This window comes from Columba livia, chromosome 25 (genome assembly GCF_036013475.1).
Source record: "Columba livia isolate bColLiv1 breed racing homer chromosome 25, bColLiv1.pat.W.v2, whole genome shotgun sequence".
NCBI lineage: Eukaryota > Metazoa > Chordata > Aves > Columbiformes > Columbidae > Columba > Columba livia.
This window is the reverse complement of record NC_088626.1, coordinates 281,931-308,755: the sequence shown is the minus strand read 5'-3', so window position 1 is coordinate 308,755 and position 26,825 is coordinate 281,931. Positions and strand designations below refer to the sequence as shown.

Here is a 26,825-nt window from a genome sequence, read left to right as displayed (position 1 = left end):
CCCGCCCCAGCGGCCGCCATCTCCTTGGGGGCGGGGCCGGGGCCGGGTCGCGCGTGCGCCTGCGCGGTGGGGCGGGGCCGGGTCGCGCGTGCGCCTGCGCGGTGGGGCGGGGCCGCCGCCGGTGGCGGGATGGCGGCGGCGGGCGGGCAGGGCGTGGGCACGGCGGCGGACTCGGACGGGGACGGCGAGGAGCTGGTGCTCACCCCGGCGCAGCTCATCCGCAGCCTGGAGCAGGTAGCGTGGGCCGGGGAGGACGGCTGAGGGCCGGGTCCCGGGGAGAGCCGTGGGACGCTGTCCGGAAGGTGCGCCCTGGGGGACGTGAGGGCCGGGGTCGGGCCCGGGGCTCGGCGGGGCCGGGCCGTGTCTCTGGCCTCTCTGGAGGCCGGCGTGCCTGGCGCACCCTCTCCCCTGCCTACAGTGTGCCTTCTTGCAGGCCTGGCTGAACGAGAAGTTTGCGCCAGAGCTGCTGGAGAGCAAACCCGAGATCGTGGAGTGTGTTGTGGAGCAGCTGGACCACATGGTAGGTCCGGCACGGCCGCGGCGCAGGCAGGCCCAGCGTGCCTGGCCTGCCACGTACGCGCTTGGGTCCCCCCGGGGTTGCCAGGCTGGCAGCCCCTCTGTCCCCGAGCAAAAGTTGTCCTGAGTTCCTCCTGTGAGCTTGTCTGGGGGAGGGACGGAGATGCAAGGAAACTGCGCCGTGTGTCACAGCTGCGGTCTCGTTTTGTGGGCCCTGTGCACGAGACCTGTCTTCCTCTCTGTTTCTTGTCGTTTGACGTTCCAGCCACTTCATTTCTCTTTGCTTTTCCTTTCAGGAGGCAAACCTGAAACGGGCGAAGAGCGGAGACTTGAAGGTCAGCGTTCACCGCATGGAGATTGAAAGGATCCGTTACGTGCTCAGCAGCTACTTGAGGTGCAGGCTTGTGAAGGTAAATGCTTGAAGTGCTGCCTGGGGGATTAAAAAGGGCAACTTCAGGAGTGTTTTTTTACCCATACACGGCCTCCTGCTTCTGCAAGGCGCCTGGTTAAGGCGCGCTCTGTGCCCTGAAGTACAGCCTCAGGTGTGTGTGCTTACAGGGGAGGCCACCGGGCGCTGTAGACGCTGAGCTGCTGGGTAAGGTCTGTTTCAGTCTTCGGGGTTTTGTTCCAATTTCAGATAGAGAAGTTTTTTCCCCATGTTCTGGAGAAGGAGAAGTCACGAGCCGAAGGGGAGCCTTCCATTCTGTCACCAGAGGAGTTCGCCTTTGCTAAAGAGTGAGTATGTTTTGGATGCTTCTCCCTCCCTTTTTCTGCGTTATAGAACTTGCCCCTGTGTTATGCTGAACACATCTTGAGACTCTCAGCAGTTTGCAGTAAGAGCCGTGGGTGTTACCAGGAGGTTTCCTTGTGGAAATCAAATACCCCTGGTAGCGGAGCTGGTTGCGAGGGCAGGCCCCCGCGCGTGCCTGTGGGACCGGGAGCTGGCGCTGGCTGCAGTTTTGACTCAGTGCTCTCCCTGCAAATCTGTGTTTGACTAAACCAGTAAATGCTCCAATGATTTGTTTCAGGTACATGGCAAACACAGAGACTTATCTAAAAAATGTGGCCCTGAAACACATGCCGCCCAACCTGCAGAAAGTGTCTCTCCTAAAATCAGGTGAGTACATCCAGGGTAATCTGACAGCTATAGCAGTAGCGGTGTAGGAGAGCTCTGGGGAACACGAAATGCAAAAGGCCAGTCCTGCAGCTGGCAGGAGCAAAGATGATGTGGTGACAGCATCGTGACATTACTGTGTCACTGTCCCTTGACGGTGCTGGCCCCTGACGTCGAGTCTTGTCCTGCGTTGAGGCAGCACATATCTGATCAGAAGTGCTTCGCGTTCCCTTTACTGGTCACAGGTTTGCTGTCTCTCGTGCGCCTCTGTCGGCTCGGTGTCCCGCAGAGGAACACGAGTGAGTGCTGAGCTTGTGCTCTGAATCATTGTCTGCAGTTCCCAAGCCCAACCTGGACTCGTTTGTGTTCCTGAGGGTGTTGGAGCGGCAGGAGAACATCCTGGTTGAGCCAGAGACGGATGAGCAGAGGTAGGTGGGCGCTTCCCGGTGCGGCGCACATCAGCGAGGTGGCTCCGCAGACGCGGAGTGGGTCGCAGCAGCACGGGGACGCTCACCGTCCTGCTTGTCCCTGCAGGGAGTACACCATCGACCTGGAGCAGGGCTCACAGCACCTCATCCGCTACCGGACCATCGCCCCGCTGGTGGCCTCAGGCGCCGTGCAGCTCATCTGAGGGGCCAGTGGTGAGTGCGGGGCGGTGACACAGGGCAGGGGACGGTGGGACATGGCCAGCAGGGAGTGCTGGGGTGAGGCCACGGGGCTGCCCTGACGTGTCCCTGTGGCTGTGGTGTGTCTGGGCAGGGCAGCAGTACCCATGACAGTGTGCAAATAACCCAGCTGGACGCCGTTCCCTCGGTGGTGCAGGGGGCCTCATTGCCCTTGCAGCTCATCAGACTCGTACTAGCTCGTGACGTGCCTGGCATACAGCTGGCTCCTTCTCTGGTGCTCCTGGGTGACAGGAGCGTGTGTCACAGTGCTCCCTCCAGCAAGGCTTTGCAGCAGCTTGCCACAGTCTCCTTCACGTCCCAAGGGAAGGATGAGCGTAGCTGCTGCCTTGCCAGGTCGCAGGCTGGTGTGGCAGCAGACGTGGACGGGACGCATCTGCCCTCAAAGGCAAACACAGCCTTTGTAAATAGCAGGGTGCTCTATTTTTAAACCTGCAGCTGTGTGTTCATTCCTGTTCCAGTTCAGCACTGTTCTCTAAATTAGGCTATCAGGTGGAAGGCGACTGACCAAATGGTGTGGCAACCGGCTGTGTAAACTCCGCTTCCCGCAGCAGTTTTGATCTCCCCACAGGGTCTGTGCAACCCTGGCTGTTGTGCAAGTGGCCAGTTGCTCTGCGGTGAACTGAAGGGATACCTCTGCACCGCATTTGCCACGTGGTCCATTGGTAAAAAAACCACCACACAAAGATACTTGTTGGTAGAGCACGTCTCGGTTCTTGCGCAAGGAACAGGAAGGATTGGAATCACGTTAAGGGTGGAAACTACAGCTCAGATATTGGAGCGTGAGGCTGGCAGAGCGTTCCCAGAATGGTCTCTTGCATCTTGTAGAGTGAGTGGCTTTGCGTGTGTGGTTTATAGTGTTCCTAATGAATCCATTTAGGTAAAGAAGATTGCTGTAAGTACAGATATTAAGAGGAGGCTGGGTTTAATCCCTAGGAATCAGTAGCACATAGCTGCACACAGCCCCCTGGGAAGGACTGTGCATTATGCCCAGCCCGTATCTGCAGCCCAGGCAGCTCGCAGAGGTGACTGCAGCTCCCAGCCAAAGGCGTTGTTAATCTGCGGCTGCAGAAGCGTGCTCTAGAGCTGCTTGGAGAACGGCCAGGTCTGGCAGACTTTCTCCTTGGCCCTATTAAGTTTGTCTGGACAGTTATCCAGACAGCTGGTTCTTGCCTCGCTGCTGCCGCTCACATGGCCGCAGCAATGTGAGCAGAAGGGCCGCCTGTCCTGGCGGCTGAGCCCGAGCTGGGTCCCGTTCTCTCCAGGGTGCCCTCAGCGCGGCTCCGCTCTGGGGTCCGGCGCCTGGCACGCGGCAGCGTCCTCCCGGGCCGTGGCGGATTTCTGAAGATGGCAGGCGGGCTGAAGTCAGCCAGGCGGATAGTGAGATGCAGTTCTGGCATACCTGTCTGCTTTTTGTGTCCTGTGACTGAATACCAGGACACTTCTGAGACTAGATGCTGCCTCACTGCTAACACCGCGCCTCTGTCTGTTTTGGGGGAGAAATGTCTGCAACTTTGTTGAGGAGGTGATGCTTTTGGCTTGCATTTTTAGACAGAGAAGACCCAGCAGAGAAGACCCGCCTTAATCTGTGCCTCTGAACAAGAATGTGCAGAGTGGGAGCAGCTTTTCCAGCTTCCGTTGGCTCAGATGCATCTCCTGTTCTCTGCTCCCTCCAAGGTGGAAGGAGCTCAGGTTTACTGAGTGATTAGCTCTAAGTGCAAAGTAGGTGGATGGTGGAAGAGGTCGCAGGGAGGGCACTGGTGGTGAGAGGGGACGGCCCTGGCTGTGGGCTGCAGTGCTTCTGGGTCATGGCAGCTTCCCCGAACTGAGGAATACCGGCCTGGGAGCTCGTGTCCAGGGAGCTGTTCCTCCAGAAGTCCTGTCTAGGAAAAGTAATATGAAAGTGGTTCTGTTTCTTTTTTCCAGGGCATCTGCAGGAAAATTATTCCAAATAAATAACATGATTTGGTAAGGTTGATTATTCTTTAGTAGCAATAACCACCTACACAAATTTTCGTAGACGGTGGGGAAACTGGAAATTCTGTAGGACGAAGTTCCAGGTATTCGAAGGTTCAAATGCAGACCACTGTGAGACCATGAGCCCTTAGTTCCGAGAAAAGGCAGTTTGTTGTCGTGACCTGGGCAGTGCAGCCGCAGTTGCACCTCGCAGGGGAGTCTCCGAGCCCCCTTCCGGGGGATGGTGCTGCTTTGACCCTTTTGCTGCCTTTTCCGGTGTTTTTGCTGGCTGAGGCTGGGGCTCAGGTGCAGGTTTGCCTGCCAAGGGCTGGGCTCGAGCTCACTCCTGGCGGCGCTGCGAGAGGTGTCGCGCTGTGCTGGAGACGTCCAGGCGTGGGGGCGATGGAAAGCCAGGCGTAAGTGCTGATAGGGAGGCTGTGTCATGAGCTGATGAAAATCTGTGCTGTCAGCAGGAACAATCAGGGCTTCTTAAACATAAATGGCCAGACAGCTCTGGGGAGATTAGCAGGGAGTACAGGGCGGGGGTGATCTGATTTGGGTGACAGGCTTTTCTGTCAAGGAGTCACATGTGAGCTGAACAGTGAAGGTGATTTTGAATATCCATGTCAGGGACACCACAGCGTCTCTTGCCTGCTCAGATGTGAGTGAATTTCTTTTTCAGGGCAAGGAACCGGGGTAGGAAACTTCTGTGTTAGTTTTGATAGAGGATGACTCTTGGATTTTCTTGTGCTTAGACACTCTGGAAATAGCTGTCTTTGAACAGGTGCCTGAAAAGGGGTGTATTAATATAAAACCAGCTGGAGCTGTGAGAGGAATACGCTCCTCTTCTCCCTGGAGCTTCCCCCAGGTGGGGATAGTTCAGTAAACGTTTATCATCATGGTGGTTTTTTGGCATTAGGAGCTTTTTCTGTGCTGCTCCTCCTCTTAGCCCCCTCCATCGCTGAGCGCTGCGGCCGGGAGCGTTACCGGGCGGAGGGCGGTTTCCGTACCCGGGCTGGCCCGGTGGCTGCGCCCCCTTCTCCGGTGCGCCCCCGTTGCTCGGCCCCGCAGCAGCGGGCGGCAGGAGCGGCCGGGGCGGGGCAGCGCCGCGCTCCTATTGGCCGCTCGGGGCGTGTCTCGGGCGCTGATTGGCTGCTGCGCGGGGTGTCCCGGCCGCCGGCGCTCCCACGGCTCCATTGAGCAGCGGGAGCGGAGCGGGACGGGGCGGGGTGAGCCGCGGGGAGTGAGCGCGGGGGCGGGCGGAGCGGAGAGGCCGTTGGCCGCGGCCGGGGGCCCGGCAGCCGGGGACGCGCCGCCTGACCCCCTCTTCGCCTCCAGGCTTTTCCAGGTGCGCAGTGCCGGGGCCGTCACCCCACCAGCCATGCCCGTGGACCTGGCCGTGCGGGTCTGCCTGAGCCACTCACCCCCCATCTGCAAGCTGCTGAACTCCTACGACGAGCTGCGGGTCAGCCGGGGGCGCAAACCCCTCAGATCCTGTCTCAACCAAAGGCTGAGCACAGAACCTGAACCTGAGCGGCGGGACAGCACCAAGAGCTCCAAGGGCCAGAAGAAGAAGAGGGTTGTGTTCGCTGACATGAAGGGGCTCTCGCTGACAGCTGTCCGCTTCTTCTCAAAGATCGAGGAGGACCTCTGCGACTTGCAGCATGCCCTGTCTGACCTTGCCTGCTTCCGACCCAGGCTGCGGAGCTCCTGCCGAGAGGTGTGCAGGTATGTGCTGGACTTTCCACAGCCCTCTGTGGACTACGTGACTTTCCGCAGCCGCCTGCACAGCAACCTTGTCTGCTTGGAGAACTGCCTGATCCAGGACCGTGCCCTGTCCGGGACAGTGAAGGTCAGAAACATTGAGTATGAGAAGAAAGTGATGGTCCGCATCACCTTTGATGGCTGGAAGAGCTTCCGAGATATCTCCTGCCAGTATATGCACAGCACGTATGGCTCAGCTGACACAGACACTTTCTCCTTTGAGCTTGCCCTGCCCAAGCCATCTGTCTCTTGCAGGGCCACAGAGTTCTGCATCTCCTTCCAGTGCAGACAGAAGACCCACTGGGACAACAACCACGGGAGGAACTACAGGATCTGCCCTGTGGGCGTGACCCGCCCTCCCTCCCGCGCCGTGAAGAGTGCCAGCAGTGCCTGGGAGCACCTCGGCACCTCTCGAGCTGCTGCCCTGGTCCTCTCTCACCTGCAGACCTGGCGCCGCACGGAGGCCCAGGCTCCCTACTGGTAGGACAGCAGTGTGTGCAGAGGTTGTAGGTCCCTTCCCTGTCCCCGCTGTGGTACAGGGGCTGTGGGGAGGGGTCAGCCGCAGAAGGTGCTGCTCCCAGTTTGTTGGCTTCTCCATGTGTCCAACCTGCTGCTGTACAAGCGGCTGCCACTCTCCATGGAAGCTCCTTCACCGCTGGCTGGAAGCTGCCGCTCAGCGTGACTCAAGGTGACACTGACCCGAGAGGGACGGAGGAACAGCTGCAGCCCCCGGGCTGTCTGTCAGGCGCTTCGGGTGGAACCAGCGTGTGAGCAGCCGGGTCCCAGTGCTGGCCAAGTGCCTTGTGCAGAGCTGCTGGGCAGGGGCTGCGCTCCCCGTGTGACAGCGGCGCAGCAGCCGCCGGCGGGTCCCGCGGGGGTTCCGGGCCGGGGCCGCCCCGGGCGCGGTGCGTGTAACGGGGGTTAATAAAGTGACTTGGCGACCGCGCCTCGGGCTCCGCCTGCGCCGGGCGCCCCCTGCTGGCTGCGCGGGAGGGCGGGGCGTTCCTGCGCGCGCGGCCCCGCGGGCGGCGCGCTGACGTCAGCGCACGCAGCGCGGGCGGAGGCGCGCACGGCACGTGGCTGGGGCGGAGCCAGGTCCCGGCGGCAGCGGCGGCAGGTGAGTGCGTGACCGGCCCGTTCGGGACCGGCGGCCGCTCCTCCCGGCACGGGCCTGGGGCCGGCGGCTGCCCGCGCCCGGCGCGATCGGGGCTCCTGGGCAGGGCCGGCCCCGCACCGTTAACCGGCGGCCGCCTGGGGGCGAGCGGCCTCCCCGCCGTGGTGCCGGCCGCGCCGCAGCGCCGCCCCGCGCCCAGTGCGGTCCGGTCCGGCCGGCACAGCGCCCGGTGCCACAGCCCGGTCCTCCGCTCCGCTCGGTACCACAGCGCGGCCCGCGGGAGCGGAACCAGCCGCCCCTCCCCGGCACGGCGGCCGCTCTGCCCGCCGGGCTCCCGTTGCCGGGCGCGCACACGCCGCGGGCGAAGCTCGGCGGGCCGAGCCCGGGCCGCGCGCTGATTCGCCGCGCTCGTGGGCCGTGTCCCGGTGAGTAACGCTGCGCCGGCGCTGCCGCCGCCCCGGGCCCGCTGCTCCCCGCTGGGCGCTGGCCCTGCAGCCGGTGCGGCGGCGGTCGTGGTGCCCCCGGGCCGCGGGTCGTGCCCCTGCCCGGGGCTGCGGGGCCGCACGGGTCTCCTCCCAGCGCGGGGGCGGCGGCACCGTCCCGGTGTGAGCCCCGCAGTCGGTGACCTGCGGGCGGGGCCGTTGCGCTCGCCCGGGCCCGTCTCGCGTGGCCGGTGCGTGGCCCGCGCCGCCGGGGGACACGGTGAAGAGACGCGGTCACCGAGCCCCGCGCGGGGCCGGTCCGGCCGGTTTGCCAGCACGAGGCCCGGTGCTGACGGGTGACAGCTCCGGCGTAACGGGCAGTGACACGTGGCGCCGCGGAGCTGCCGGTCCCAGGGCACGGTTTGCGCGGGCCAGCGCGTTCTTCTGAAGCACTGGCGGCGTCCTTAGTGTCGCTGGAGCAGCAGTGCCTGGGAGCAGCGGCTGGAATACACGGCACAGGGAGCGAGAGCGTCTCCCCGGGCTCTGCTCCCCTGTGCCTCTCGGGTTCCTGTTAAATCCCATCCGCAGGCGGGTGCTCCGTCCAGAGGGACGTCTCCCTTGAGCAGACTCATCTCTTATTACAAGCCTGACTTGGCCTCGTGCGTACCCGTGTGGTGCAGGATGTCCTTCCCCGGATGGGCTGTAGTGATGGGTGTTTGACCTTTGGCTGGTCCCTGTCACCCAACACGTTCCACTGGGGCTAATCACCAGCGATGATTGTCCCCTTGGGCTGACTTCCTGCCCTGGGCTGTCTGCGGAGCGGCCGTGCAGGGGCAGAGGAAGTGATTCCTGCCCAGGAATCCAGGTACCCGGCTGGCTCAGTGCTCTGGGATGCCTCTGAAATGAGGCAGGCAACAAGATCTTTGTCATGAGGAAGGGGTTTCTGTCACTGCATTGGCTCCTTTCCTGTACTCGGGGCTGATTGCAGTGTCCTGTGCTCTAGGCGTGGTTCTGGACGAGCCTGCTCCATTGGAGGCGTGGATGGTATGAAAAGGACGAGTGGCAGCAAGGAGTGATTCCCAAGCCCGTGGCAGTGCCAGGCAGCAGCTGCAGCACCAGCCCAAGTCTGCTGCATCTCAGGAGCTGCCCCGAGGGATGTGACCTCAGCCCAAGCGCTGCCTCCCAGGTCTCAGAGCCCGCTGTCCCTGGCCCCCGCCACCCTCGCTGGGCTGACGTCTCTCCGAGCTGCGTGACCTGCCTGACTTTGGTTTCTCTTTCCTCCACTAGCACTGGCGGCATGTGAGTTCCTCCTCTGCCAAGAAGCCAGCTTGCTGTTTGAAGAGCTTTCCAGGGACACAGGCTTCATTCGTGTCTGTAACGACCCTTCAACGTCAGTGGATTCCAGGGCTCTCCCAAATTAAGCTGGTCCCAGGCGTCATGCAAGGATCTGTGCTGGCACCTGCGCTCTCACGGAGAGAACAATAACATCTCCGCGTACGGCAGGCTCCTACAAGTGCCAGCTCCCTCCATCTCCTCCAATGCTGGCTCAGGGATGGACTCCACCGTATCCCTGTGAAGAGGCTCTGCATGCTCTCAGCAGCCAGGAGGGGATTCTGCTGCCAGCTTCTTCGCACGCTGCCCCACAGCAGGACTTGCTCGGTGGCACCTTGGGCGGGTGTCTGTTCGCACCGCCGTTTCCCTGCCGTGCCCATCGCACCCCCATGGAGGAGCCTCTGCACGTGTTCCGCCCCTGAGCCCGTCAGCCCGCGCTGTCCCGACGCCCCCGGGCTCCTGGCAGGCTGTTTGGCGGTGTTCCCAACTGCTCTCCCTGATCCCATTGCGTTCCCTCTCGCAGAGCCCAAAAAGGATGTGAACTTTGGAATGGGGTCTGTGAGCAGGCTGCGGACTCGGTGCGTGTGTGGGACTGTTGCTGAATAACAGACGGGCTGGTTACTCGCTGTGGGCAGCCTTTCTGTCTGGCTGCAGGGCACCGCCGTGCCTGCGCCCTTCACCATGTTCCTCCTGCTCCCCTTTGACAGCCTGGTTGTTAATCTCTTGGGGATTTCTATAACTGTCCTCTTCACTCTGCTTCTGGTTTTCATCATTGTGCCAGCAATTTTTGGAGTCTCCTTTGGCATCCGCAAGGTTTACATGAAAACATTACTGAAGATTTTTCAGGTAAGTCATGTTTTCAGAATTTTCTGTGTGTTTACAGGGGGGTCTTTTCAAGCACGGTTGTGCTCGGAAGAGGCTTTTGTCCCTCGGAGCATTGCAGGTGACTGGGGTGCAGGTTGGTTTGCTGGTGACGTGCTGGTGCCAGATGACCCAGATGGGTCATCCCAGCCAAATGCAGTTTGCTGGACTTCTGTTTGTGGGCTGTTTTTTCCCTGTAATTGATCCAGTAAACCTCCAGGTACCGCAGTAGCGCGGCCCGTAAGCGTGTCACAGTACGGCGGGATCTGCAGGTGCGCTGAGAGGAGGCGTGTGCCGCTGCGTTGATGTCCCGGGCAAGGCAGAGGCTGTTACAGTTCATGTGGAAAGAAGCCCAAAGGGGCGTAGGGTGTGATGGGGAGGGACGAGCTGCTCCTCCCCAGCGCACGTTTGGAGGAGGCAGAAGCAGGAGGTTGGGCAGGACTTTGTGCCGCCAGCCCCGAGCAGTCTGGCCAGAACCCAGAGCCTCAACCCCCGTCTGTCCCGCGGTGTCGCTGCTCGTCCCCTGCGCCCGCAGCCGCGTCTGGACCCGCAGCCCCTGGGCGCCCAGCAGCCCTCGCTGACCTGGGCACAGGGAGGCCAAGTGGAATTTTCCAGCTTGGGGTCACGCTTTTCCCTTGCTTGCCTTTGGCAGGGTGATTTGATGGGCTGTCTCACAGCCAGCGCCTCTCCTTGAAGCAAGTCCCTGGCGAGACCAGAATTTTTGCCAAACTCCTGGTAGATAAGGCGTACACCGCCCTGCCCTGCCCTTCCTGCCCAGGCGAGAGGAAAGGGCTGCTGTGTTCTCGATAGGGAGGCCTCAGCCTCTGAAACATGGAGTTGGAGCTGCTGAAGGCTTTATGGCACGGCTGCTGCTGTTGGGCAGGGCCGGTCTTCCCCAGGACCGTCTCTGTGCCGTCTGCCTCGGGACGGCGGCCCCGGAGCGCGCAACGCTCAGCCCTTGAACTCCGAGTCCTCAAATTCAGTGGCCGAACTGGGAGAAGAAATTAATAAGAACTTCGGTTTATCTAAAATAGAACTTTTCACCTTGTTTTTATTTTTTTCCTCTCTTCAATTCAGGAATGTTCAGTCTCAACGCCTGTTTTGTTTTGGTGTTGTATTTTGAAACTGTTTTTCTGAAAAGACTTTGAAGTCTATTTTTTTTTTAACCGCAGCTTAGTGGTGGGGGAGGGGAGCCTCTGCGTCCGTCGTTCGCTCTTCCAGTTCTGGACAGAAGTGTCCTGCGTTAGCCCCGTCTCCCCTTAGCCAGGGTGTTCCCTGGGGGGTGGCTGTAAAACGGGTGGTACGAAGTGCGGCTCCAGGCCGTGCGACTCTCACTTGTCGCGTGCGTCTCTTGCAGTGGGCAACGCTGAGAATAGAGCGCGGTGCCAAGGAGAAGAACCATCCGTTATACAAGCCCTACATCAATGGTAAGGTCCTGCCCTATGTGGGCACATATGAAGTTCAAAACTCTTTATGGAAATGGGGTAGATGTGTCTCTGAGCAGCTGAGGGGTGGGCCAGGGCCGGGCTCTCAGCTGTCCTCGAGCGGGTAGGTCGCACTTTGCTCAGAGCTGCCTGTGGCTTGTTGCAGGTATCATTGCAAAGGAGCCAACATCCCTGGAAGAGGAGATCAAGGAGATCCGCCGGAGTGGCAGCGGCAAAGCCCTCGACACTCCTGAGTTTGAGCTCTCCGATGTCTTCTATTTCTGCCGCAAAGGCATTGAGACCATCATGGATGATGAAGTGACCAAGAGGTTCTCAGCTGAAGAGCTGGAGTCCTGGAACCTGCTCAGCAGGACCAACTACAACTTCCAATACATCAGCCTGCGCCTGACGGTGCTCTGGGGCCTGGGCGTGCTCATCCGCTACTGCTTCCTCCTGCCGCTGCGGTGAGTGCGGCCGCGGGAGCCGGGAGCGGGGCTGCCGGGGCTCTGCAAGCCCACGGACCCTGGCCACCGTGGTCAGGAGAGACGGGCCGCTCGGCGAGCAGGGCCTGTGGGTTTGCTAGCGCGTAGCTTCCCTCTTTCTGCAGGATAGCCCTGGCGTTTACTGGCATCAGCTTGTTGGTGACTGGTACCACAGTGGTGGGATATTTGCCAAACGGCAGGTGAGTTTGTCTTTGAAGGAAGGGGGGATGGGGACCCCCCACGTGCAGTTTGAGACCTGATAATCCTGAAGTTTTCCTGCAAGGCCTGTCTGTTCTGCCAGCTGCAGACAAGGCAGGTGGTCCTGGTGCCTGTACCCCTCACGAACAGACACCCTGTCATTTTAAACAAAGAGGCTGGGTGTGAGCACTGAGGCTGTGGCAGAGTGCTCAGCCCTGGGCTCGGAGAAGGATGGGAACAGAAGAAAGAGACCAAAGTTTGGTTCTCATCAGTCAAGAATCGGTGGTCATAAGCTGACTTCAAAACCTGGGACAAGACGCGTGTCTGTGGGAGGGATGTGAAGTCTCGCTGGATTCTGGGGCAGCTGGGCTGGGTGGCACCATTAGGGGTTAGGGCTGGGGGGTGATGGTCTCTGTCCTGTGCTGCAGGTGTAAGGAGTTCCTGAGCAGGCACGTCCACCTGATGTGTTACCGGATCTGCGTGCGTGCCCTCACTGCCATCATCACCTACCACGACCGGTGAGGACGGCCCGTGTGCCGCAGGGCGCTGCTTCCCGCTGACCGCTCCGTGCTGCGCCTCTCGCAGGCCTCGCGCTCCGTTCCTCTGCCCTCATCTCTGCCTTTGTTTTGCATTCAGAGAAAACCGGCCGCGGAATGGAGGCATCTGCGTGGCCAACCACACATCTCCCATTGACGTGATCATCTTGGCCAGCGATGGCTACTATGCAATGGTAAGGTCTGCAGCCCAGCTCTGCCTGCCCGGCTGGGCTGCGCAGGTGGTGGGACCAGCAGCATCATGTGCAGGACAGGGAGGAGGCAGCAAGAGGCTTTCGAGCGTGCAGAACTGCTTGTCCCTGCGTGACATCGCAGGGCGCTCAGCCCCCGAGCACAGGTGTCCTGCGGTGCGGGGCCTGGGCTCTGAGCAAAGCGCTTCCCCGGCTGGGCCTCCTGCGAAGTGGAAAAGACTTGAGGCTACGTCTGTCCTTCCAGCCAGAGCTTGGGACTTCTCCTCTCAGCCTTGCCAGGGCAGGGGTGGGGAGATGAACCTCAGCGGGGCTGTGAAGCTGCGTCTCGTAACTTGTGTTCTCCTGCCCCGTTCAGGTGGGTCAGATCCACGGGGGGCTCATGGGTGTGATTCAGAGAGCCATGGTGAAGGCTTGCCCCCACGTCTGGTTTGAGCGCTCTGAGGTCAAAGATCGTCACCTCGTCGCCAAAAGGTGTGACGGTTGGTGGCTGCGGCGGGGTCTGGAGGCTGGGAGCGGGCTGGGTGAGGGCGTTGCTGTGCTTCGTGGGTGCTGGGGGGCTGAGCCGCTGCTGGCAGCCAGGCAGCCCCGGTGACTGCAGGGTGCCCTGCGGGCGGCTGGTGACGGCTGCTGTGCCCTGTGCTAACGGGTGTCACTCGTCTGTTCAGGCTCACGGAGCACGTCCAGGACAAGAGCAAACTGCCGATTCTCATCTTTCCAGAAGGTGAGCCTGGAGCAAGGCCGGGCAAGCGCCCGGTGGAGGGGGCACATTGGGACAGCACCGCATCTCTGTTCCTTCCCTTTTTGTGCGGCCAAGGGCTTTGGGACCCTTCACTGAGACAAAGGGGTTGTTGCATCTGTAGAGCTGACTGACCCCAGCATGTGGCCGCCGGATGCACGGTGTCCTGGTGCCGCATCCTGCGCACACAGAACAGGGTGTGGAGCGAGCGCTGGGGCAGCTGCTGGGCACTGCGCCCCCGCCATTCAGCGTGTGGCCGAGGCTTGTGAGCGAGCTCGCAAAGGGAAGCTGAGGAGATTGTGCTGGTCTCTTACAGGAACCTGCATCAACAACACCTCCGTGATGATGTTCAAGAAGGGGAGCTTTGAAATTGGAGCCACAGTTTATCCCGTAGCCATCAAGGTATGAGAAGGCAAACGTTCTTAGGGCACGAGCGGCTCTGTGAGAGCCTGGTCTTGGCCCTGCTGGGTCAGCAGCCTGGCCCGAGGTCACTCGAGGTGCTCTGGGAGCGCTGGCCTGTCCCTGGGCTGGGGTGGGACTGGGGGCCTCAGGGACGGTGCAGCCACCGCCTGACTTTCACGAGCTCTTCTGCCTCTAGTACGACCCGCAGTTTGGAGATGCCTTTTGGAACAGCAGCAAGTACGGCATGGTGACCTACCTGCTCAGGATGATGACCAGCTGGGCCATTGTCTGCAGCGTCTGGTACTTGCCCCCGATGACCCGGCAGGTGCGTGGGGTGAACCGGGTCCGACCCGCCGGGCCCTTTGCTCCCCCTGAACACTGTTGTTTTCCCGCAGCCCGAAGAGGACGCTGTGCACTTTGCCAATCGAGTGAAGTCAGCCATTGCCAGGCAGGGAGGCCTCGTGGATCTGCTCTGGTGAGTCCAGGCGCGCGTTTCTCTTCCTGGTGCCAGGGTTTTTTGTTCTGGGTCCTGGTATGTGCTTGTGGGCTGTGGAGTTCAGTTTGTGTCTTGCACTGGGCAGAGTAGGATTATGGAGACATCGAGATATATCTTGCCTGTGACCTCCAAAACTGCTCTTCTGTAGCAGGGACCAGTCTTCGCTTCTGCTGGGTGTGCTGGGCACCAGGGCTTTGTTCTGTGACTGCAGCTCGCCCTGGGATGCCCTGGTTCTGGCTCGATGCTGCTCAGCAGAGTGGGTTGAGCTTGGGAACTGCCTTTTGCGGGCACGGAGATCTCCAGAGTGGGGAGGCGGGGGGACTCCCCGGGCTCTGCTGTGGGGGTGCTGGAGCAGCTCGCCCTTCTGACGGGGCTGCCGTGCTGCGCTCAGGGGCCGTGGGCACAGCTCCTGGCAGAGCGCGGTGCCGCAGCTGTTCTGCAGGGTGCCCTGGCAGGGCGAGGTGCGAGGGCAACTGCCCGGCCCCCGCGGGAGCTCCGAGCAGCCCCAGATGTAGTTTCGGACAGTGCACACCTGCAGCTCCTCTGGTGATTTGACTCTCTCCCCAGGGATGGAGGACTGAAGAGGGAGAAGGTGAAAGATGCGTTCAAGGAGGAGCAACAGAAACTCTACAGCAAAATGATTGTAGGCAACCACGAGGACCGGAGCCGCTCCTGAGCCCTCCGCCTCCGGCGCCGGCTGGTCTGAGGCAGCTCCGAATGTGTGGACTTTGGGGACTCCATAGCCGCCCGGGCCGGCTCCTTCAGCCTCTGGCCGTTCGTTCCAGAGGCGCCAATTCTGCCTGGAGTCTCTGGGCAGCTCTCGGCAAAGATGCCTTCTTGTTACTGTTACAGTGAAGCCCCTTGCAGGGGCAACATTAAATGAAACACTTATGGTGTCCTGTGCTTCCATATGGTGTTTACAGGCCGGGGGAGGACCGGTGTGTTGATGTGCGTGTGTGTCAGTCACCAGGCTCCCGCGGCACAGAAACGGGTGAGCTGCGCTGGATGAGCTGCCGTGACAACCAGGGGAGTCTTCACGAGCCCCGTGAGCGCACAGACCCCTCGGGAGCCGCGAGCAGCAGCCTCTTTGCATTTGAGCATCCATCCCACGTACTTCCCAGTTTTCCTGATGTGCCTACAAACTTCAGCACTTCGACGGGGTCGGCTGCGTGCTCGTGTGAGCGAACGCTGTTGCGCCGCTCACTGCAGAAGCCCGCTCCTGTTTTCTAGAGTGCTATAGAAGGCAATATTTTAAATGCCTCCTTTGTACCCCGACTGTTGTTTTTTGGGGGAGAGCATCTGCTGCCCAGGGGGTTGTGGAGTCTCCTTCTGTGCAGACATTCCAACCCCCTGGACACCTTCCTGTGTAACCTCATCTGGGTGTTCCTGCTCCATGGGGGATTGCACTGGATCATCTTCTGAGGTCCCTTCCAATCCCAAACGTACTGTGATACTGTGTGAAAACACAGCTATTCTGTGTAAGCGTCCTTACATTTGAATTTCCCTGCACTAGCTGCCTACATAGATTCAAGTTACTTTACTTGTTTTTATTTGCATGAAACACCACTATACCAAGAAAGAGAGAGGGAAAAGAGCAACAGAGAGAAAAAGAGTCCAGAAACTCCCTGTCTTTTCTCAAGAGCTGCAATGCACTTACCCTTATGTACATTATTTACTTCTATGCAGCCTCCCTGCTTTGTATTGTTAGCGGCTTCAAACCCCATCTCTTGGGTCAGCCTGGTCACAGAATCATGGGACCATTTTGGCTGGAAGAGACCCTTAAGATCATCTGAGTCCAACCATAACCTAAATCTAGCGCTAAACCGTGTCCCTAGGGGGTGGACAACGTGTCCTTATAGTTGAGGACGCCCATTTTCCACCGTGTGCTATTTTCCACCTACCCTGGGACCATCAGATTATCCACAAATAAACCAAACCGGTCCCAGTACAACACCCGCGGGTGTACGCACAGGCTGCCGCACGGGGATGTAAAGCCACGCCTAAGAGCATAGGAGCCCTTAACGTACAGTTATGGCAAATATTTCTATGCTGAACTGATGTGCCTTTGCTTCTTGTCGTGCTCAAAATACGACCCTTTCAAACGCACAGACACACAGACGCGTCACCAAAACCCCGCATCAGTTACCCGCGCTCTGCTCCACATGGTCACGTCCCGCCCCGCCGAGCGAGATCAGGCTGCTCTCGTCTGTGACAGAGACACCTCTACTGTCCCACGCTTGTCACTGTTACCCCACGGTTCTTGTCCGCCCAACTTCAGCTGCAGCCGCCGATTTGGGGAAAAAAAACAGCAAAACAAAGGCAGCAAAGGCTGTGGTGTCTCTGTCTGCACTCAACAAGGGCAGCTGAGCCCGAGCAGGAGACGGTGACGGCACCCGCGGGCTGCCGCGTGTCACACGCGCCGGAGCTACAGGACACAGAGCGGCTGGTTCCGCCGCGTCCCCGGCTGCCGCGGGACCCGCGTCGGGGCCGCTCCGCAGCACTGGGTTACTTGTCCCACCGGACTCGGGTCCAGCGCCCAACGCCGACCCCGCGGCGGCGGCTCAGGGACGGGGCTGCTGCTCCGTGACGTCAAACACCAGAAACACCCGAACCAACCAACACACACACCAAGAAAACACTAAAAACACACACAAAAATAGTAAAAAAAGAAAATAAAGAAAAAGCAGCAAAGCTAAAAAACAAAACAATACAAATAACAACCAAAGCCACAACAACCAGCTGAAAAAAACAAACAAACAAAAAACCCACAACACACCAAAAAAAAACCCACCCAAACCCAACAACAACAAAAAAGCCCCACCCAAAAAACCCAAAGAAACCGCCTGCCCAACCCCACTGAAAAACCAACTGAAAACCAACAAAAGCAGCTGAAGGAAAACAAACAAACAAAACCAAGAAAAACCCACAACCCACAGAAAACCCACCAAAAAAAAAAACCCACCAAAAAATCCCAAACAAACAAAAAAAGAAAAAAACCAGAGGGCCCAATAAACCCAGAACAACGGAGAAAACACAAACCCACAAACATAAAGTAGAAAGAACCAACAAAAAACTAAACCCACGAAAAAATAAAAAAAAACCTCACACACAAAAAAAAACCAAAAAACAACCCCCCCCAACCCAGCAGGAAACCCCCAACACAAAAACCAACAGATCGGGAAAACACCCACACAAATAAAAACCGAAACCAAAGCAAACAGCAACAAAACCCGCACAACCAACCCAGAGCAAACCAACGGCACCGACGGCACACGCCACCCGGCCCCGCTCTGGGCGCGGTGGCAGCCCCGCGGCTCTGAGCGTCGGCTGCAGCTGTGCAGGAGGCGCTGGGCGCCGCTCCGGCCGCGCGCGGCACCGCGGGGACAGCGCGGACACCAAGGGATCCCGCGGCACCGGCCACGCAGCTCCGGCCCAGCGCCCGCCGCCCGGACACCGTCACCGCGGTCACCGCTGTCACCGCCGAGCGTGGGACCCCGGGTGCCACAGGACTCCCCGGTTCCATGGGACCCCCAGCAGCCATGGGCTGGATGGGTTCGGAGGGACACATCCATCTCTCCTTGGGTCCCCTTCCCCGTGCTCCCAGTCAATATGTCTCTCTCCGATGGGAAAGTTAATAAATTTAGCTCTAGATTAAAAGTATCGATCATTTCATTTGTAAGCGATAAATAACCAGGGGGGAGCGCCGGGCGGCCCGCAGGGCAGGGGCTGGGGGCTCCGGCGGCAGCGGCCGCGCAGCCTGCCGGGGACCGGGGCCCTCATATGCATTCTGCCCAGCTGCCGGCATTGATTTGCTATTAGTCTCCCCGCACCACCCAGTAGCACATCATTCCTGGAGCCGCTATTAATGGCCTTTTGATAAATAATCACTTGTAAGTCAATAAATTTTTATTAAACAGTGTGGCGCTTTGATTTATGAAAATCCGACGGGGTTTGTCTGGGAGAAAAGGGATGTGGAATTGAAGCGGAGCTGCCATCCATCTGCCTGCCAGGCTGCCCGGCCTGCGCTCGCTCCACACGCCCTGGGCTCTGCCCGCCTGTCCCGGGCCGCACGGCCACGGGTGCTCGCCCTTGGCCAGGCTCGGCGTGCCCTGCAGGGACCGGCCCCGGCAGGACTTTGCCGCAGGAGCGACGGCCGTGCCGCCCCGCGGGAGCAGCGGGACAGCGTCCCGGCCGCTGCTCGGGAGCCACTGGCTGCGGGATGCAGGGCAGCGGGATGCAGGGATGTGCGGGGCAGCCAGGCTGCGGCTGCGATTTGTCACTCTCCCTGGCTACAGCAGGCCCTTTGCCACCTGCTTTATTTGTCTCCCAGCCCTGACGTGGCATCAGACAGGTGTTAAACTACTTAATCACTTTAAAATTGTTTTAATTTTCTGTTTTGTATTGATCTCCGCAGCACCAATTAATCAGCTCACTGGACCAGGCAGTTAGTACATTAAAAATTGTCAGCCACGTTGGGCAGCTTAGAAAATGTCAAAAAAATATCTCCGCAGGCAGCAGCCCTGCGCTTCTCCCGCCGCGCAGAACCAGCTCCTGCCACCGCGGTCCCCGTGCTGCCACGGGGCTGGGGCACACAGCGTCCCCAGCACCGCGGTGCCCGTAGCATCCGGCCTCCCACATCCTTGCAAAGGGTCCGTCGGCTCTGCCACCCACTGGCATCTGTGCCACCGCAGAGGAGCCGCGTGGCTAAGGGGGGAGCATCACGAGCCCCACACTCACCGGGGGCTTGGACAGGGACCTGTGGGGGCATCAGCCTTCCCAAAGTGAAGGACAAGTGCTGCCAAGCGCCCAGGGCTCCTGCAAAGTCCTCCCAGCACGCGTCAGAAAGTGACAGATTGGAGGGTATTCAAAACCAAATGCGGCCCTTGGGGCCCCGGCTGATGGGTGACACAGTGACAGTCTGTATCCCCCCACAACTTCAGGGGCTTGGGCCGTCCCAGGGGTGGACGTGGCCCCCGCCCCATCCTCAGGCGCTACCTGCAGCCTCGGGGAGGGCAGCTTGGGGTGCAGCCCCACACCTCCTTCATGCCTGTGTCACGCTGCAAAACAGCGCACGATGGGCCAGCAGCAACTTATCTCCTATCGATTTCCTCCCGGGACACGGCCGGTCTGTTTGCTCACACATGGCGGGCACTCGGTGCTCAGCTGAACAACTGCCGAGCTGGCTGGGCCCGGGGCACCGGCAGCCATGCCCCCGGCGTCCCGCGCGGCTTCGGACAGCCTGGTGCGACACCCACCGCCGGCGCGCCCGGGCCGAGCCACGGGGGGCCGGGGCCGTGCAAACCGCGGCACACGCGTGCACGGCTCCCGCTGCACAGGGTCAGCGCAGGGGGAGGCCACCGGGCTGGCAGCAAACACACCAGGACTATCGACACCACATCAATCCTGCAGCCCCGACAGCTGAATGGGCTCTCACTCACACCGTTAAGATAAATGATATTTATTTGCTGCTAATAGGTTCCAACAAGAGGCCCCAACAAGTGACTTTTGAACCAGCACCTCTCGCAGCCGGTGCACGCCCGAACCGGGGAAAACCCTGGGAAACGTGCCCAGGGCCACCCTGCTCCTGTGGGCTCCTCCTGCTCCACATACAGCACCACAGCCACAGCCCCGTCCCCTGCCCGGCACAGACCCTGCCCCACACATGCGATCCCAGCCCCTGGCACCGTGGACCACACAGCCACGGAGCAAGCGCTGGGAGTTGTCCGGGGCTGGGACCTTTATTTCAGCAACACCGACAGCGCGGCTGTGCCCGACGCTGCCCACGTGTGCTGCCGCCAGCCCTGCCAGCCGCAACCCCCGAGCAGGAGCCGCCAGGACAGGGGCGGCAGCCACCCCATCCGCACAGCCAGGCGGCTGCTGGGAGGTCACCCCCTGGCAGGGAGCAGGTGGCCAGGCCGGGTGCCCAACACCCAGAGGGCAGGCTGTGCCGGCGCTCAGCCGCTGTGCGTGCCCAAACCCAGCACCGAGAAGGCCGCGCGGTGCTTCCTCAGCAGCAGCCGGATCTTCTCGTCATCTGAGTCGGGGTCCAGGGGTTTGTTGTACTCGTCGTCCTCAGCCTCAGAGGCTGCCCGCTCTCCACCAGAGCCCCCCGCCCGCTGCGAGGATGAGGAGGGCTCCAGGGCGCTCTTCTTCCTCCATTTGGTCCGTCGGTTCTGGAACCAGACCTGCCGCGCCACGGGACCAGCTTGGTTAGCAGCCACCACGCCACGTGGCCTGTGCCACACAGGGACCCACACTCACCTTCACCTGGGACTCGGTCATGCCAAGGGAATAGGCCAGCCGCGCTCTCTCCGGACCCGCCAGGTACTTGGTCTGCTCAAAAGTCTTCTCCAGAGCGAAGATCTGGTGCCCTGTGAAGGTTGGGCGTGTGTGCTTCTTCTTGTGGATGCTGTCAGTGAGGTGAGCAGGGGCTGCGGGAGAGCAGGAGGGAGGCAGGTGAACCCTGGACGCCGCAGCACGGGGCTCTGGGCAGCTCTCTCCTTCCTGAACATGGCGCCAGCACGCCTGCCAGCCTTCAGCACCCACCAAGTCCCTCCACACTGCTTCCCCTCCAAATTAAAACCCTGTTCTGGCTTCAGTGCCACCCCAGGAGGACCAAGCTGCCCTCTGTGTGTGCCCCACAGAGCCGGATTCAGGCTGCGCACCTATTGCTCAGGGTCAGCCCTAATTTGTTGTGCTGAGAGGGGAAGGGTCGTTAGGAGGACTGTGTGACCCCAGAGCCACAGAGCACCAGGAACACCCTGCCCCCAAGCCCCACACCTTGCAGGATGGTGACGGGAAGGCAGGCAGAGCTGGTCACCTTGTAGCTGTGCCAGGAGCGGACAGAAAAGCTGCCTGACCCATCTGCTCTGAGAGCACCCCATGGACTCCCCAAAGGACAGCGGGTGCCCCCAGCCCACCACCCCCCGGCACAGCAGCAACGTGCTCTGCAATCCCCCCCCACCTCCCGCAGGCAGGCAGTGCTGCCAGCCCCTGTCCCGCCTGTCTCAGCCCTGAGCTGGGCTGGACACGGACCCCAGTGACACTGCCGGAGGGATGGGATGTCCTTGCCAGCTGTGGCTTGCCTGGGGTTGAGCAAAGAGCTCGTCCTTGCCATCGGATCTGTCCCTGCTCTTGAGCTCAAGCCTCTGCGGCAGCTTGAGCTCTGGCAGCTCCTGTGCCTGGGTCACTCCTCCTGTCCCGGGGCAGCCCACAACGTGACTGGCCGTGCCTCATGCAGGGTGATGGAGAAGATGCAGCTTGGGCAGCTGCCCCACGCCCCTGCCCCGCTGCCGATGGGCTGGGGTTCTGCAGGGTGCCTGCCGCCCACGGTGCCCGCCCGCCGCCCGCCCTGGCCCCGCTGTACTTACGGCCGCCGCACTGCCGGCCGCCCCGCCACTCCGGAGCCGCCTCTGCCCAGCAGCTCCGGCCCCGCGGCAGGTACTCGCCGCTGGCCTTGGGGAGGGCCCCCACTTGGGGCCCGTAATAGACACCTGGGGAGCTCAGTCCATTAAATCCGCCTGTGTGGGGGTAGCCGGGGAGGAGGCTGCTGCTCGGCGTCGCCGCGGGCCGGCTGAGGATGTCGGAGATGCCATGGGGTGTGCCGGCAGCCAGCTGGGCGTTGAGCCCGGGAGGGCCCAGCTTGTAGAAGGAGCTCTGCACCGAGTACTGGCAGACGGGCGCCTTGGCCTCAGGGAAGGGGCCCAGTGAGGGGCCGTTGAGCAGGAAGGTGCCCGGCAGGTTGGCGTCCATGGCTGCACGACAAGGTGGCCCTCAGAGCCCGGCTGACCAGGGGCGCGACGTCCGGGCCATTCCCGACCAGCCAGGGGGCTACTGGGCTCCAGCGTCCACCCTGGCCGGCGGGTACTGTGAGGTGCTGGGACCCTGTCGGGCTGGCTGGGGGAACTGCCTGGGCAGGGCCGGTGGCTCCGGTGACCCCGGCGGTGGCTCCAGCCCCGAACACTGAACTTGGCTTCGGCAGCGCCAACATTTCTCTGATAAAGACGAGGCACATTAGAATACGGGGCTCCCATTGGCCGGACGGCGGCAGGTGCCGGCTCCCATTGGCCGGGTGTCCGCGGCCTCGGCCGCCATTGGCTGCACCGGGGGGGCCAGCCCGGGATTGGCCCGGAACAGACAAATTGCGCTTTGAACGCCGGCGGCGGAGGGACGCGGCTGCGCGCGGCGGGGCGGGCGCGGGACGGAGCCGGGACGGGCGGGGCGGGGGCGGGGCGACGGGGGCGCTGGGTGCGGCGGGCGGGGCTCCCGGCGCGGCCCGCGGGTGCGTCACGGCAGCGCCGCCGCCCCCGGCGCGGCTCGGGCTCCGCGCGCTGGCACGGGGCACCGGCCGCTCCCCAGCCCGGCCGGGGAGAAGCTGCAGGATCAGCCCCGAGACCCGCCCGGGGTGGGTGCGCGTTTCTGCAGCCCTCGGCCTCCCCGGTGAACGGCAGAGCACAGACTGCTGCCCCGCCACCGACTGCCCCCTGCCCTCCTGGCAGCGGGATACGAGCCCGGTGAACCTCACCCGGAAAAGCAGAGATGAGACATGGTCTGTGTTGGTTTCTTTATTAATTCATAGTCTGATAGCTGGTGTACAGGGAAATGATCTATACATCAGGGGCTAAGACAGGGAGATCCAAAAGGCTTGTTTCCGTAACAATTAAAAAAAGGAAATAAAAGTAATTTTTAAAACTTCTAAAAAGCTTCTAGTGTGCAGACTGCAGCATTCTCTAGGCTCAATGTCGGGTGCAGCTTCCCTCTACCAGCCTTACGAGCAATCTGAGCGCGAAGCAATGTCACTGCAGTGCCTGGCACGGTTTGCAGCACAGCACATTCCCTACGGCGTATACAAGGCCAAAGCACAGGACCCACACACAACTCTACGGTGATGCTACGGAGTCAGCTGCTGCAGTGGGTCTAGGGAGGTGGTCGTACACAGCAAGGGTGATGGATGGAGGGTCTGTGCCCGTATGGCTCAACTTCAGGGTGGGGCGGGAAGGGGCTGCTTGCTCTCCAAGGCTAAGCTGGGTCGTTTGCTTGGCTGCAGTTGGGCTCCTTGCGGACTGCAGGGGAGCCAGGGGTGCTCCTGGCAGACGTGCGCCCACTGCGAGACAGGGCTGCCCTGCCGGGGCCACCAGCCTGGAGCTGGAGGTGGACTTGTTCTGCACACAGCTACCGAGTGCGAACTCAGGCCCCGCAAAACACACCCGGGATCACCTCCACAGGGAAGAGCAGGGGTCCCCACACTGCTGTGTTACAAGGACCAGGCCCCCATGTTAGGTGAAGTACAGAGCTGGGGACATGGGACCTACCGCTCTCCTGCTGCTACCTGCATCTGGCCCTCCTGGGGTCAAGTGTTGTAGAAGATTCAAGCTACAACACAGCTCAGAGTTGCCAGGGCAGCTCTGCCCATTGCTGCGCTGCTGCTGGAGCAGCTGGCCCGGGGCTGCCCTGGCTGCAGGGCGACGGCGTGGCCCAGGCTGCTGCAGCGGGCGCTTCCCCCGCTCGAGCCACAGCCACGGGGGGAGCAGCCCCCCATGTCTCTGGGGTTGGTCCTGGGAGGGTCAGCATCCACAGGGTCACTGTGCCCCTGCAAAGCCCTTGCATGAGTTGCTGGTTCTTGCCAGCTCCTGGCTCATCTCCTGAGCAGATATTGTGCTGAGTAGAGTTGGGCACAACCCTGTGTGGCACAAGCATCCCCTGCTCTGTCTCACTACCCATCGAGCACATCAGCGCAGGCCTACAGCTTCACCCCAGCCAGAGCCAACCCAAACTGGGGCTTGCACTATGGACAGGCCCATGCCACTGCGCCTTTGGGCCCCTCTCTTCAGGCCAGGAAGGGCCCTGGCTCAGCCAGAGGGGCACAGGGCAAGGACTGCCTGCTGCCCTTTCACTCCTACAGCCTCTCAGCTCCAGTCACCAGAGCTGCTCACATACTCCAAAGGTTTTGCCCATCCTGCATCCTGAAGAGGTATTTGGGAGCGGAGCTGTTAGTGCTTTGTACATACTGCTAGAGTGTCCCTAGGGGTTTGCATAGTATTTATTGGTTCATATACACAAGGCTGATTGCTGTACAGTTTACACTTTCAACACAAGCAACGAGCTCAGTGCTCAGCCCAGAGCCCTGCCCTGGCGGGAGACACTGCACGTGCTGGGGAGGGGAAGGGCAGCCCTGCTCCAGCCCCTCTGCCCGGCGGCGGCGCTCCCCGCAGCCTCACCTCACACACCCCAGCGCTGCTGCCCTCCCCGGAATCCAGCACTCACAGAGGGATGAGAAGCAAGTCTAGCAGAGGCAGCACAGGCGACGGGGGCAAGCCCCTGTCCTCCCATGGTGAGCAGCGCCGCGCTGCCCCAGCTTTCCTCCTGCAGCTGGAGCGCGGGCGGGGGATGCACTTACACACACGCGCAAGGGTGGAGTCTCCTTCCCTCATTTTCTGCCCATCCAGCTCTTGCCTCCCAGAGGGGTCGAGAGAACGCCCCGGTGCGTGCTGCTGTCTCCGGACTCCTGGCCGCAGCGGGGCAGGGATGGAGGCCTCGCCGTCAGTTTAAAGTACTGTAGCTCATGCGTCTTGCAGTCAGTCAGTCATGCGGATAGGACGGTAAGTATGTCTCATACAGAAGTCATGCCATTAGCCTATAGAAACATGTACAGCCAGCCCTGCTCCCCTCCACTCTCTGCTTCCTCTCCTCTTCTCAGGTATGTGTCAGAACGTGTGTTGGAGTTCAGTGGTTTGGTGTTGAGGTGAGATCCTGGGGAAGCAGAGAGACACAGAGACGGGGTCACCAGACATTCACGGCGGCACAGACAGGAGAAAGGGTGGGGGCAGCCAGGTATGTGGCAGTCCCGGACCCTTCTGCACCCTGTGCTTGTCCCACGTGCACCCATCCTGCCCAGCTACCACAAGACAAGTTTTGGAAGGTGTCAAAGAGAGAGCGACAAAGCACCACTTAGTGCCCTGCCTGAAACCAGCAGCAATGGCATAGATGGTATTGGTGGTGCTGTCCCAGCTGCAGAAAGCAGCAACAAACAGGAGCTGAGCTGCACCAAGGGCGATATGGCACTGGGAAGGAGCTGGGAGGGATGCTGTAGGGTCTGGGATAGAGGGGGCCATCCCTGAACCCCCAGCTTCAACAAGGGTGGCCAAGTGCAGCTCACTCAGCAGTGGGTAAGACCACATACGTTCCTAATGCACACCTGGGGCCCCTTTTCACACGCTACAGAAAACAGCAGGAACACTGCCCCTGCAAGAGGCAGACCCAGGGACTGGCTGGCCGCGGGGCAGGCTGTCGGTGTGGGGACACAGTCTGCATGAGCATGTGTCCACCAGCACAAACCTCTTGACTGTCATGCACCCACAGAGAGCCCACTTAACACAGTGGAGAGAGGGTGTAGAGGGAGGACAGACAGACACAGCCATGCACACACAGCAGCGGCCAGAGGACCGACCACCCCCCTGCCAGCTGGGGAGCACACGTGCAGCACCTTCCCCAAGTGCTGCACTGCCAGCCCAGCAGCAAGCGTGCAGACAATGCAGCTGCATCCATGTGTGCTGTGCGAAGCCTTGATCCTGGTCTAGTCCCACCCAGATGGGCAGGCAAGGGGAGCAGGGGATGCACAAGACTCAGGGGATGATCCAGCGTCCACACTGGGGATCAATGTAAGAAATGTCCTGGGTGAAAGACAGGTCCCCTGCCCTCAGCTCCTACAGGCATCATGTTCCTGCTGCTCTGATGTCCACCTGCAGCACCCTGCCATGGCCTGCACCCCCCTTCCTGGCCACGGGAGCTGCAGCAGCCCTCACCGCCGCCCTCTCATGCTGCCACGCGTGGCTGGTGGTGGCAGCTGCTGCATCGTGCAGCAGGAGTCCCGTGGCAGTGAGCGATGGCCCAGCAGAACTGTCACCACCCTCATCTGGCTCACAGCTCTGCTGGTGCCCCACTGCACCCCACGGGCACCAGGGCTGGTCTCGTCTGCCATGAGGCTGCACAGCTAGTGCTCGTGGACGAAGAGGACAGCTCTGCGTCAGACCCCATACAAATACTACTCGCTCCCTGGGGCAGTTTGGCACAAAGATCATCCCTCTGTTGTAGCCCAGCACCAGCAGAGCCGGCTGGAGCACCGCTGCAGAGCAGGGCACCCTGTGCCCACGGCACCCGGGAGCAGATGAGCAGCTGGGACACGCTGCTGCCCACCCTCAGCACTTTGCTGCAGCACAGCAACCCCTTTCTGCACAGCCTGGTTACACTTTCCCTAGATGTGCATGACCAGCAGCTCAGTGCAGGCAGCAGCATGGGGAGCTGGGACAGAAGGAAGAGCAAAGGTGGGTTACCTCAAAAGAGGCCATTTGAGGGGTCACTGCTTCCCCCTTTTCAGGCTGGCTCGTTTCACTATCTGAGCCCCCATCCTGCCCCCGGAGACATCCAGTTTCGGAACACGCGCTCGCACCTCCTCCTGAGGAAGCCGCAGGGGCAGGAGGCAGAACATCACCCACATGAACAGACAGACACACAGAAGACGACAGGAGAGGGAAAGGCAGAGTCAGTTGGCAGAAGACAACGAGCAAGAAGTGGTGCAGTGGGC

At 61.0% G+C, this 26,825-nt stretch overlaps 5 protein-coding genes across 31 annotated transcripts in view; 3 read left to right on the top strand and 2 right to left on the bottom strand.

The window, feature by feature from the left end:
- The first annotated feature begins 77 nt into the window (after positions 1 to 77).
- On the top strand, positions 78 to 6,979 carry GINS4 (GINS complex subunit 4). Of its 2 annotated transcripts, none has more exons than XM_065040821.1 (8): positions 78 to 234; positions 434 to 520; positions 813 to 926; positions 1,154 to 1,251; positions 1,545 to 1,633; positions 1,968 to 2,058; positions 2,165 to 2,271; positions 5,608 to 6,979. In XM_065040821.1, the coding sequence occupies exons 1-7, from the start codon at positions 130 to 132 to the stop codon at positions 2,259 to 2,261; spliced, it is 681 nt and encodes a 226-aa protein (XP_064896893.1). In that variant the 5' UTR covers positions 78 to 129; the 3' UTR covers positions 2,262 to 2,271; positions 5,608 to 6,979. The 2 variants fall into 2 exon arrangements, with proteins under 2 accessions (XP_064896893.1, XP_064896894.1); XM_065040822.1 differs by lacking the exon at positions 5,608 to 6,979 and adding an exon at positions 3,865 to 4,285.
- LOC102087059 (protein phosphatase 1 regulatory subunit 3C-B-like) lies at positions 5,651 to 6,979 on the top strand. Its single transcript, XM_021298954.2, has one exon. It carries the CDS (start codon positions 5,651 to 5,653, stop codon positions 6,515 to 6,517), a length of 867 nt encoding a protein of 288 aa, XP_021154629.2. The 3' UTR covers positions 6,518 to 6,979.
- Positions 6,980 to 7,009: 30 nt separating this feature from the next.
- GPAT4 (glycerol-3-phosphate acyltransferase 4) lies at positions 7,010 to 15,141 on the top strand. 4 transcript variants are annotated; one of them, XM_065040799.1, is made up of 15 exons: positions 7,083 to 7,150; positions 8,158 to 8,434; positions 8,573 to 8,755; positions 8,857 to 9,747; positions 11,120 to 11,189; positions 11,353 to 11,650; positions 11,794 to 11,868; positions 12,295 to 12,384; positions 12,503 to 12,596; positions 12,967 to 13,082; positions 13,277 to 13,332; positions 13,664 to 13,749; positions 13,946 to 14,074; positions 14,145 to 14,224; positions 14,813 to 15,141. In XM_065040799.1, exons 4-15 carry the CDS (start codon positions 9,583 to 9,585, stop codon positions 14,919 to 14,921), a joined length of 1,368 nt encoding a protein of 455 aa, XP_064896871.1. In that variant the 5' UTR covers positions 7,083 to 7,150; positions 8,158 to 8,434; positions 8,573 to 8,755; positions 8,857 to 9,582; the 3' UTR covers positions 14,922 to 15,141. The 4 variants fall into 4 exon arrangements, with proteins under 4 accessions (XP_064896870.1, XP_064896873.1, XP_064896871.1 ...); XM_065040798.1 differs by lacking the exon at positions 8,158 to 8,434 and having other exon boundaries at positions 7,010 to 7,150; XM_065040800.1 differs by lacking the exons at positions 7,083 to 7,150; positions 8,158 to 8,434 and adding an exon at positions 7,178 to 7,572.
- Positions 15,142 to 19,383: 4,242 nt separating this feature from the next.
- On the bottom strand, positions 19,384 to 22,657 carry NKX6-3 (NK6 homeobox 3). Its single transcript, XM_065040777.1, has 3 exons — positions 21,616 to 22,657; positions 20,507 to 20,676; positions 19,384 to 20,430 (listed from the first exon to the last, which is right to left on the bottom strand). Exons 1-3 carry the CDS (start codon positions 21,995 to 21,997, stop codon positions 20,200 to 20,202), a joined length of 783 nt encoding a protein of 260 aa, XP_064896849.1. The 5' UTR covers positions 21,998 to 22,657; the 3' UTR covers positions 19,384 to 20,199.
- Positions 22,658 to 22,794: 137 nt separating this feature from the next.
- ANK1 (ankyrin 1) overlaps positions 22,795 to 26,825 on the bottom strand; it is a 48,246-nt gene continuing 44,215 nt past the window's right edge. For 19 of the 23 annotated variants that reach the window (XM_065040744.1, XM_065040740.1, XM_065040742.1 and 16 more), the window contains 2 exons: positions 26,575 to 26,696; positions 22,795 to 24,994 (listed from right to left, as the gene is read on the bottom strand). In XM_065040744.1, coding sequence (XP_064896816.1) covers positions 26,598 to 26,696 — 99 coding nt within the window. In that variant the 3' untranslated portion in view covers positions 22,795 to 24,994; positions 26,575 to 26,597. The remainder of the gene's footprint in view (positions 24,995 to 26,574; positions 26,697 to 26,825) is intronic. The other 4 variants (XM_065040757.1, XM_065040745.1, XM_065040764.1 and 1 more) reach the window with 1 other exon arrangement.